The 12,361-nt window shown below is 39.6% G+C and overlaps 1 protein-coding gene across 5 annotated transcripts in view; it reads right to left on the reverse strand.

The window, feature by feature from the left end:
- The window catches only part of MTBP (MDM2 binding protein), an 80,527-nt gene that overhangs the window by 14,401 nt on the left and 53,765 nt on the right, over positions 1–12,361 (reverse strand). For all 5 annotated transcript variants that reach the window (XM_060195652.1, XM_060195653.1, XM_060195654.1 and 2 more), the window contains one exon: positions 10,587–10,682. In XM_060195652.1, coding sequence (XP_060051635.1) covers positions 10,587–10,682 — 96 coding nt within the window. The remainder of the gene's footprint in view (positions 1–10,586; positions 10,683–12,361) is intronic.

The following is a 12,361-nucleotide window of genomic DNA, read 5'->3' on the forward strand; positions in this document are numbered from 1 at the left end:
GTCTTTTCTAGCCTAGTAGATGTCATGGCAAAAGAAAAAATGTTGAAGTACACTCTGATTTCTCTTTCACTGTGTCTGGGCAATATATTAAGTTAATCCTCTTGCTTATCTTCAAAATAATACAGTTACTATTTTAATACTTTTCAAATCTCTAGCAACCTTTGACTTCTGGGCTCGCTGATATACAATGACACGAAATGACTAGTTCTGTTATGAAGGGCACATTTTATTTTCCTCAAGATTAAAAGGGTATAAAGGCATCTAAAACAGCTTACCATAGTACAGAACATTTTGAATTTTTTTCTTTGAAATTCACCTCTGACCTTAATGTCTAACTGATAAATTCTCTTCCAAATCCTTAGGCTGTCACTGTGTAGCTAGTTTCTAGTTAAAATTGATTTAAGGAGTGATCATCTAATTCTATGGAAATTAAGGAAATTTCCTATACTATAATAAATAAGCATATTAGGGGGTCAACTAGGAATACCAAAGGAGACCACCTGGAACTGCAACAAGATGGGACTAGTATGACTTCAGGAACCCACCAAATCACGGGAGTCAGTGATTAAGCTAAGAAGCCTACTTATAGTTTAAAAGCCCTCAGGCTCCCATAGCCTAGAGGGAAGAAAAAGAACAAAAGAGGCTTTTAAGGCACTGGGCTCCAACTCAGGGATTAAAATACTATTGAAACAACTGTCAACTTCCACAACTGTGAACCCTTTAATTACCTTACTTAGACACAAGTCAATCCAGGAAAGAGTGATCTGTAATTTGGAAAGTACTGAGAGAGGGACCTCATTACATACTATATAAAATGGTTAAGCCAACATGAAGAAATATTGGAGAAATGAACCAGGACAAGAGTCCAGCTAAAAGCCCTCCAAAGGGTGAAACACAAAATAATGAGGTCAACATCCAAATACTAGTTAAGGAAATAATCTCTGGAGTGAGTAAAGAGTTTGAAAGAACTGTCATTAGAAATGCAGAAACAACCAATGAGACTCTGGAAGAAAACACTAATTATCTCAAGGTTATTAGAGAGCTGAAAGCTGAAATAGCTGAGCTAAGAACACAACTAGCTGAACAAGCTAAAACAGTATCAGACCAGGGTAACAAAATAGATGAACTCCAGAAAGAAGTAGAGGGCAGAGAGAATAGAATAAATGAGGCTGAAGACAGAATAAGCAAGATCAAAGATGAATTAGAGACAACTAAAAAAGAAGCAAGAGATCTTAAAAAGAGATTAAGAGATACTGAAAACAACAACAGAGACCTATGGGATGACTTCAAAAGAAATAATATACTCATTACTGGCTTACCAGAGGAAGTAAGAGAGGGAGGGGAAGAAAGCATTCTTCAGGCCATAATAGCTGAGAACTTCCCTAATCTAGACAACATAAAAGACATAAAGGTTCAAGAAGCCCAGAGGGTCCCAAACAGAATAAACCCAGACTTAAAGACACCAAGACACATCATATTTAGTGTGGAAAGGAATAAGGATAAAGAAAGGATACTGAAGGCTGCAAGAGAAAAACAAAGGGTCACCTCCAGAGAAAAACCTATAAGATTAGCAGCAGACTTCTTCACACAAACACTAGAGGCCAGAAGAGAATGGCAAGATATCTATTGAGTGCTCAGTGAGAAAGGCTTTCAACCAAGACTACAGTACCCTGCTAGACTGTCATTCAGACTAGATGGAGGCATAAAAACCTTCTCAGACAAGCAACAGTTATAAGAGTAAACTATCACCAAGCCTGTCCTGAAAGAAGTTCTGAAAGGTCTCCTAAAAACAGTCAGAACCACCACAAATAGGCCATATATCAGAACACTCTAAAACTACAAGAATGGCGTTAAAATATCTTCAATATTTGATATCAATAAATGTCAATGGCCTGAATTCACCTATTAAAAGGCATAGAGTAGGAAGATGGATCAGAAAACACAACCCAACAAAATGCTGTCTAGAGGAAACCCACCTAACTCAATAAGACAAACAAAGACTCAAAGTGAAAGGGTGGAAAACTATCATACAAGAACTCTAAGAAGGCTAGAAATGGACCTACCCTATGATCCTGCAATTCCTCTCCTGGTGATATATCCTAAGGAACCCAACACACCCATCCCAAAAGATCTGCATACACATATGTTCTGGGCAGCACAATTTGTAATAGCCAAAACCTGGAAGCACCTCAGGTGTCCAACAACAAATGAATAGCTGAGCAAGCTGTGGTATATATACACAATGAAATACTACTCAGCTATAAAAAATGGTGACTTCACCATTTTCAGCCGATCTTGGATGGACCTTGAAAAACTCATGTTAAGTGAAATAAGTCAGAGACAGAAAGATGAATATGGGATGATGTCACTCTCAGGCAGAAGTTGAAAAACAAGACCAGAAGAGAAAACACAAGCAGAACCTGAACTAGAATTGGTGTATTGCACCAAAGTTTTTTTTTTGGAGGTGAGGAGAGAACACAGGTCCAAAAAGATGATAAAGGACCTAGTGGGGGTTTTATTGTTATATGGAAAACTGGCAAATGTTATGCCTGTAGAAACTATTCTATTTACTGTCAAATGTAAAACATTAATTCCCAATAAAGAAATTTAAAAAAAAAGCATATAGGATATATGGCCTTCGCCACCTTTTCATTTTCTCTTTTTATGTAGCTATGGGTTATTGCTGGGGCTTGGTGCATACAGGATGAATCCAGGTCTCCCAGGGCCATTTTTACTCCTTCCTTCCTTCCTTTTTGATAGGACAAAGGGAAATTGAGAGGGCTGGGGGAAAACAAAGAGAGAGAGAAAGATAGACACCAGTTTCACTGTCTGTGAAGTAGATCTCCTGCAATCAGAGAGCGGAGACTCGAGCCCAGGTGGGATGATAGATGTGCCACTGCTCGGTCCTTTGAAATCTTTCTGTTATCTGTCCACTCACCTTAACACATTGCTAAGATGCTCCCTAAAAGTAGATTTTTGTTTTCATAAGCTTTTAAGTTCCCAAGGAGTAGCATTCTGACCCTAACATCTGACTGTTTGATGGCAGTCTAGAAAATTTTCCCAAGGTCTGGAGAGATGGTGTCATAGTTAGAAAAAGGACTAGAAAGCTAGATCAGGGAAGAGAGGAGCTCCCAAATATGGGAAAAGTATGTAAATATTGTTAAATTGTCAACTCCATCTGCGACGGACCACTACAGCGGAAGAGCAGCAGGAAGGATCAGGGAACTCCAAAGGCGACCACCAAGAGGGGACCTTGTCTCTTGAAGACTGGAAAAGGGTAGGAAAAGACATGAGAAAGTATTATGCGGCTAATGGACCCACAGAGGTACCAATTATAGTTTTCTCTCTATGGAACCAGATAAGGGATTTACTTGGGGACAAATCAGAATATGAGTGCTTGCTAGGAGAGACAAGCTCCATGCAAGGGGATAATAAGAATGCCTCCTATGGAACACTTAAGCCAGAGCTGAGAGGCAGGCCTCCTGATGAAGACTGGTTAGATCCTGAAGAAGAGGCAGAACTAGAGGATGAGGCCACTCAATATCATGGGGATGAGCCTTTAGCTACTTTCCCCATGGCCTCTGCTCCTCCAGAATCATTAAGGTACAAATCTTGAGAGAATTAAAAAGAACTGATCAGGCCAAAGAGATTCGTTGCTGCTCTGATACTAGACATCACAGCACTAATTGCTCTGGTCACTTCTGTTACAGTTTTCTCATTGGCTTTGGTAAATCAAGTAAATACTGCTCACTATGTTAATCAATTATCTCAAAACATTTCTTGTAGCCTAGCAGTACAACACACTATGGATAGACAACTAGATACAAAACTGAGTGCTTTAGAAGATGTGGTCTTAACACTGGGTCAGGAACTGCAAAACATTAAATATCAGCTTCTGACTCGATGACGCTCCAACTACAAAGCTCTGTGTGTGACTCCTTTACCTTTTAACCAATCTCTCCCATGGAATAAACAAAATCATTTACTAGTAATCTGGAAACACAATGACATTTCCCATGATATTCAAACACTTCAGGCAAGAATCTCAACCATCAGCACTTCAAAAATGGAGGTGCCTGATTTATCAGAATTTGCCCAGTCACTTAAAGATGGGCTGAGCAGTCTCAGTCCTGCCAATTGGTTGCATATATTTATAGCTCTAGGAGGGATTGTCTTTATATTAATTGTTCTTTTTTTAAAAAAGAGGGAGATGCGGCGCCCCGTGCCTCGACCCCCCATGGAGGTTGACAAGGTCAACTGCCACGGCCATGAGGATGACAGACTTCAAGGAAGCTGCATCCCCGGAAATGGGCTAGGACGACGAAAAGGGCTGATGATTGAGCTAGCTGTAGTAGCTTAGGGACCTGGTAACTTTCCAGAAGCAGCCCCTATGCATGATAAATCCCCTAAGACTAGAAGATGGCACCCCCCCCCCCAAACATACTAGGCGTGCACTCATAAGACTCATGCTCCAAAAATCCGAGCCAAAAGAATTTGCAGGACAAACAATGAAGTCACTGATAGCCAGCTGATGATACAAGTGTCAAGGGAAAAACCAATTAACTAAAAACAAATAGTGCTGCATGCACAGTACAGAGCAAGAACTATGATTCTAGGCAAAACCACAAACCCCGATGCTTACCTTTTCCTTTGGTTTCGTACCAATGTTTATGTAACTGTGAAACTGTATAAAAACAGAAGTTTTAATCAAGTAAAATTGAGTTAAGTTTTTAAGAGAGAGAGAGCATTGAGAAGAAAAATAAGTAGATAAAGAGAGTAAAAAAAAAAAAAAAAAGGCTAGGGATAAATCTTCCCAACTAATGAGGTGGGGAAGGAAGATCCAGAGCCTTCTGCCCTGCCCATTGTCTGGCTTCCGCCCTGCAGCCCTAAAGAGCAGCTGCCATTAGATAAAAAATTAGATTTAAAATATAAGACAGCTGCCTATAATCATGTCATGTTAAAATGTTGTGATGTATAAACAAAATTTTCAGGTAAAACTTATCTAATAAATGTGGGGCTGTTTAATGTAAAACTGTATAGATGCTTTAACTAAGCAGTTATCTATCTTTTTTCATTTTATTCAAAAAGTGTGCCCCTGGCTTCCCAGAGAAAGCACTTTAGATATTAAAATATGGCGCAGACTAGGTGAAAAATAAAGAGAGTTTTATGTCTGAATACACCCAAAAATGTTCTGGTTAAAACCTTTTCACTTTGAAACTTGTTAAGAGATTTTTTAGACCTTACTCATAAGTTACTTTCACTTTTACAGCGATGTGCTACTTCCCATATAGTTGTTTCTGAGATAACTCCCCTATTTAGAAAGACTACAAAAATTATTATCAAATAATTTGCTTTTGAGAGAATAGATTCTACTTGTCAAACTTTAATTAGTTCTTTTAAAGAGTCAGGCTCATATCCTCCATAGCCTTGGCCGCTGCCACTGCCTTCTCCACCACACCCCCGTGAGGGAGAGAGACAGAGAGAGAGAGAGAAAAAAAAAAAAAGTGGCAAAAAAGAGGACGGAGGGAAAAAAATTCCTTTACAGCCTTTGCTTCAGTTTCTCATCACTGGGGCCAAAAAAGCACCATTAACAAACCCCTGGTTAAATAAAAAGGTTTGCTGATAGACAATTCGTGTGCTTTTGAAAAACAAAAAGGGGGAGACAAGACCACAGACTCCACATAATATCCTTAATAGAACACTCTTTACCATTAATATTTTAAATTTGGATGCACAAAGAAAATCTGCCAGTGACAGGTTCTGGAAAAACATAACTAACAGTAGATATGCACTGGTTAAATGGAAAGACCCCCTAACAGGGTCCTAGAAAGGACCAGATCCCGTCCTCATATGGGGACGAGGGCATGTCTGTGTTTTCTCCAGTTCAGATAATGAAGCCCGCTGGCTACCAGAAAGGTGCATCCGGCAAGTGGAAAAAAAGGAGACAGAATGCCTGAGAACGGAGGAAAAGATGACATTCTGCTAAACACATAAGATGGGAACAGAACACTCATTTTGATTTTAAAGAGATTAGCTCTGATGTGCCCATTTGCCTTCATACCAACAATGACACTAACATTACTGGGTGTTTAGAACTTCAAAGGACCTGAAGAGACCTCCACCCCTGCCACAAAGCAGCACACTTGACAGATACAACAGCTGATCCAGCAAAAGACTTCATCAACTCCCTCTAATTTAAATAGTAACAAAAAGATTTTTTAGATTTTAAAATTGATGATGTTGAGATACAAAAGATTTAATGATGCTTAGAGCAAATGTTCTGTTATTCCCTTTCCTCCTTGTACTAAGTTTTTAAGAGAGATAATCATATTTGAGAGTGTGTAGATAAAACTAAAAAAATGTTACAGTAAGGTGAAAGTAAAAAGAAAACTAAAATGAAATTAAAAAGAGGCTCTGATAAATGAGGTTTGATGTAAATAAGATGTGTGGGTAAGAGTAAGTGAACTCGTTGGCTGTGGGTTGATAAACTTTCATATGTGCAAGAGTTGGCCAGGGAGGAGTCCCCATGCTTTGCAGCAGCAGATTTCTTTAGATGGGTTAAAAAAAGAAAAGCTGTCAGATTTAAAAGATATGTGGGTAAAAGTAAGTGAATTTGTGTGGGAAAGAGTAAGTGATTGTGTGGGTAAGAGTAAGTAAACTTTTGTTGGCTGGGGGTTGGTAAACTTTCATATGTGTGGGAGTTGGCCAGAGAAAAGTCTAAATGCTTTGCAACAAAAGATTTCTTTAGATGGGTTAAGATAAAATCATTTCACTTAATCCTATAAATTGGATCCATTATCTTATCATGATTGGAACTGTTACTCTAGTACTAATTCTTGTTCTCTGTTCGCCAGTCGTCCTCAGATTCCTGTTGAGATCCCTCAAACAACTCCAGACAAAAATTCATCTCATTAAATTATTATCAAATAAATCAAATAAAAAAGGAGGAAATGCCACGCCCCACTCAACTCCAGAATGATGGGTCTGACAGGGTCAGCACCCTAGAAAACTCTCTTCAAGGAAGAATTCTGGGAGTGGGTCTTGGCATTCTGGGCAGATCTAAATTGAAAACTCTGATTATTGTTTTCATTACGTACATGGTAATGACGCTGTGTAATCGGGGATAAACAGCCCCTGTTCCCAGATTAGATACAGATGAACAGGAAATGAGGTGGACGAAGTTATGGGTCATAAAATACATAAAGTTTTAGGAAAAATTCTTAATAATACTTACTCACCTCCTCTTATGAAATATGTTAAAACCCTACGTAAAGTACTATCTGCTAAGCCTATTAACTCAGAAATGCATCACCCCATGAAGTACGACATTTCTGTAAAACCTTAAGGCCATCTAATCAAGAAATGAGCTTTACTTTCTGTTTCAGACATTGTTTATGTAAGACTGAAAGATATATAAGCTTTCACTTGCTGAATAAAAATTGAGTTCTGATTCACCCTCCAACAGAGTGTGGTGTATTCTGTTCTCCCCTGCGCCGACTCCTGACCCACCTAGGTGGTTGCCTTTGGAGTTCCCTGATCCTTCCTGCTGCTCCTCCGCTGTAGCGGTCCGTCGCACCCATCTCCCCAGACAATACCTTGGGTCCACCTGTATGTTAGCTGTCAGGCTCAGGCACAAACTAGTAAAGTCATGGCCCCCTTGGGATATACCTAAAATAGATCTACTAGCTTTTTCCAAAATGAAGACCCCAAATCTCATCTGTAATACTCTCGCTTTTAGGTTCATAATTAGTCAAGAATTTGTTCTGCTTTATATCTTAACTCTTTTTCAGCCACCAGGTTCCAGAAGATACCATGCTGCCAACCTCACTTCCTGGGCAGACAACCACCAATATGTCCTGGAGCCCCCCACCCCAGTCCTGCCCCACTAGGGAAAGAGAGAGACAGCCTGGGAGTATAGATCAACCTGCCAACGTCCATGTCTAGTGAAGAATCAATTACAGAAGCCAGACCTTTCACCTTCTGTACCCTATAATAACCCTGGGTCAATGATCCCAGAGAGATAAAGAATAGAAAAGCTAACAAGGGAGGGGATGGAATATGGAGCTCTGGTGGTAGGAATTATATGGAATTGTACCCCTCTCATCCTATGGTCTTGTCTTCCATTTTATAAATAAAATTAAAAAAAGAAAGAATTTTCCCTTTGATTTCTAAGAGCACAGACTATGAAGCCAGACTACCTGGAGTTAATTTTGGCTAATCACACCACTAATTAGTTGTGTGAACTTGGCCAAATTACTGAACTTTATGCTTCTGTTGCCCTGTCTGTAAAATAATGTTTATAGCAGTTATCTCAGTTACTGTGAGTATTTTTCACATAGGTACAGGCAAACACTCAGAATCAGTGCCTGGAATATGCAAGGAAGTAGTTGGAAAATGTATTCTGCTGCTATTATCATTGCTATCATTAGGTCTGTTTTTACCACAGCAAACATTAAAGCATGATCAAGATTTAAACAGAAGTTGATGACTTTTGTACCTAACTTTAGGGAGTGGGTGACAGTTCACCTGGTAGTGCACACATCATCAAGTACAAGACCTGGGTTCAAGCCCCCTACAAAGGGAGCCTAAATATTCCTAGAATGACTTAAGTCATTGAATAATGTCCTCCTGTATTTTCCCAATTATAGTACCACCCACCTAATGTAGAAACACTGAAAAATCAAATGAGCAAACAAACAGAAACCTCATCTTTCTCATTCACAAATTCTAAGTTCTTTAGATTGCTCTTAAGTTTTTATTTTCCCCCCTACGTTCATTACCTTGATAGTAATTTGTTCCCTTAAAATACCTTGTTTGAAATGTTTCGTCTGCATTCTCACATTTCTTTCAATGGTGTGAACCCACTGTGTATACTTTTATACTTTAAAAGCAAATATTATTTAGTCTGAGAGTAGAACAGATCTTGTAGGGTGTGGCCCGGAGTTCTACCTCCAGTTGTCAGATAGCACGTATGCTCAAGTGTTGCTCTGATTCTTTTTTTTTTTTTTTTTTAATTTAACCAGAGCACCACTCAGCTCTGACTTATGGTGGTGCAAGGGGATTGAACCTGAGACTTTGGAGGCTCAGGCATGAGAGGCTCTTTGCATAACCATTATGCTATCTACCCCTGCCCTACTGCTCTGATCCTTTCTCCCTATATGTACCTATAAACCAGTGCATCTTTTGAAGAATAAAGGGTTTTCACCACCTCAGAAATGAAAATCAATCTTATTGACATGTTAACAATTATCTTTCTGACTTGGCTTTATCCTACTACAAGATACTTATTACTTTTTTTTTTTTTTTTTTTTGCCTCCAGGGTTATCGCAGGGGCTTGGTGCCTGCACTACTAATCCACTGCTCCTGGAGGCCATTTTTTCCCTTTTGTTGCCCTTGTATGTTTATTGTTGTTGTTGTTGTTGTTGTTACTATTATTGTTGGCATTGCTATCGTCATTGTTGGATAGGACAGAGAGAAATTGAGAGAGGAGGGGAAGAGAGAGGGGGGGAGAGAAAGATAGACACCTGCAGAGAAAGATAGACACCTGCAGACCTGCTTCCAGGGGCTCGAACTGGGATCCTTACGATGGACCTTGCGCTTTGCCACCATGTGTACTTAACCCGCTGCGCTACTGCCCGGCCCCCACTTAGTACTTTTCAAACATAAGTATGTTACTTCTTCTTCCTAGAATATATACCCATCCACCTCACTCCTCACTCAAATATTTCCTTTTTAATCTGTCTCTCCTTAAAGATTTTTTATTATTATCTTTATTTATTGGATAGAGACAGTCAGAAATTGAGAGGACGGGGAGTAGAAAGAGAGAGAGAAACAAAGACACCTGCAACACTGCTTTACCACTTGCAAAGCTTTATTCTTGCAGGTGGGGAATGGGGGCTCGAACCTGGGTCCTTGCACACTGTAACATGAGCACTAAATTGGGTATGTCACCACATCAGCCCTTAATCGCTCTCTTTATCACTATCTCTCTGTCACCCTCTATCAAAAAGAAAGAAAAAAGAAAACAGACAAACAAAACCAAAAACAGCTGCCATGAACAGTGGAGCTGAACAGACACTGAGTCCCAGTGATAAGCCAGGTGACAAAAAAAGTAACATATTTCCTCTCACAGCTTCTAAGTAATTATAATAGAATTAGTGATGAATATTAATCTATAGTGTAATAAACACATTTACACATAAGTACCAATAAAATTTTGATGAAAATAATTAACTAGGATGTTTAAGGCTTACCAAGTAGATTGTCAACAAAATTTTGCTTTTTTTTTTTTTTTTTTTTTTTCCAGAGCACTACTCAGCTCTGGCTATGGTGATGGAGAGGATTGAATCTGGGACTTTGGAACCTCTGGCATGAAAATCTCTTTACATAACCATTATGCTATCTACCCCCACCCTCAACAAAATTTTTTCTTTCAGTAAAACATATTTATTTTTGTATGGACTGTTTTGGTTTTTGGCATATTTTCTTTGGCTTTCTAGCATAATTAATATCACTTTATTACAGCCAAATTAATACTAAATAAAGGCCATGCATGAAAGTTAAATAAATAAATGAGAAAAACTTACTCAATTCCATGATAATGACATACTGAGGCTTTTTCAAAAGGTAAACCACGAAGTTTCCGAGGACTAAGCTCTGGTGTCAAAACAAAAGTCTTTTCCCTGAAACAAGAAGTTTCTCATTTGTAATAAAGGTATATTTTAGTAACAAAAATAAAGTCTTAAGTATCTAAAACAGGAAATCTCACTTACTTCTCTTCAACTGAATCAAATGTGGAATAAAGTTAAGTTCTATCAGCAAGTGTAGGAAGGAAATTAAGCAGAGATTACGCCAGTAGATTTTGCCACTTAGATTTTATTTAAAAGGAAAGTACCCGAAGGCAGAAAGGAGGTTAATCTGTGGTAAAGGTGCCTCATTGGAAAAATCTGATTCTAAAATAGGAGAAACCTGTGTCACTTTGACATATCCATCATTACTACAGAAGGTAGAACTTGAACCAGTTTAACTAGTTCCTTCTTCCTTTATTTAAAAATCTTTTGCATTCTGCCATGACTGATCCAGCTTTCTACTCCTATCCTCAACTCTGACACCATCTTCCTAGGCAATACTTACAGTCCACCTGCATGTTGGCTGTTGGGCTCAATAAAAAATTAGTAAAGTCATGGGTCCCTTGGAATATATCTAAAATAGACTCCTAGCTTGTCCGACGCTAAGACCCCAAATCTCATTTGCTATACCCTTATCTTTAGGTTCCTTATTATTAAACAAATTGTTCTACTTTATATCTAAATGCCTTTCAGCCACCAAGTTGCAGATATTACCATGACACCAACCTGACTTCACTGGGCAGGTGACTTCACCAATGTGTCCTGGAACCTCACATCCCCAGAGCCCTGCCCCACTAAGGAAAAATAGAAACAGGCTGGGGGGGGGGGAGGGAAGGCAGGTGGTAGGGCACCAGATACTAAGTGCACATAGTATGAAGCTCAAGGACCCATGCAAAGATCTGGGTTCTAGCACCCGGCTCCCCACCTACGGGGGGGGGGGGGGGTGGTGTCGCTTCCCCAGCAGTGAAGCAGATCCACAGGTGTCCATCTTCCCGCCTTCCCCATCTCTCTCAGTTTCTCTCTGTCCTATCCAACAACAACAACAGCAGCAATAATGGAAAAAAAGATGGCCTCTAGGAGCAGTGGATTTGTAGTGCAGGCACCGAGCCCCAGTGATAATTCTGAAGGCAGGCAAAAAAGAAAAAAAGAAAGAGAAAAAGAAACAGGCTGGTATATGCCAATGCCCATATCTAGTGGAGAAGTAATTATAGAAGTCAGACCTTCCGCGTTCTGCACCCCATAAAGATCTTGGGTTCAGACTTCCAGAGGGATAAAGAATAGGGAAGCTTCCAGTGGAGGGGAGGAGATATGGAACTCTGGTGGTGGGAACTGTACCCTTCTTATACCACAATTTTGTCGATCATTATTAAATCACTAATTAAAAAAATTTTTTTAAGTTTTTTTTTTAAGGTGCCTAAGACCACATAAGGAGTTATTCAGATTTCTGGGTCTCCCACATGTACAGGAAGTAAGTATGTCAATAATAAATGCTGGGAGATTGTGCAGATGCAGTCACATCTGCCATGTTGTCCCCTCAGGCTACTGCTAGTTCCCACGAGAGTTGGGACATTCTCGGAGTGCCTGTTCCACCATGTTGTGCCCTCAGGGCATTGTCTATTTCCCCGCAATATTTGGAGTGCTTTGGTTACTCCTCCACCCTCCCATTCTCATGAGAGTTATTATCCTATCCTGGAGTGCTATGGTTACTCCTCCCCCTTCCCATTATCACGAAA

This window comes from Erinaceus europaeus, chromosome 1 (assembly GCF_950295315.1).
Source record: "Erinaceus europaeus chromosome 1, mEriEur2.1, whole genome shotgun sequence".
Classification (NCBI taxonomy): domain Eukaryota; kingdom Metazoa; phylum Chordata; class Mammalia; order Eulipotyphla; family Erinaceidae; genus Erinaceus; species Erinaceus europaeus.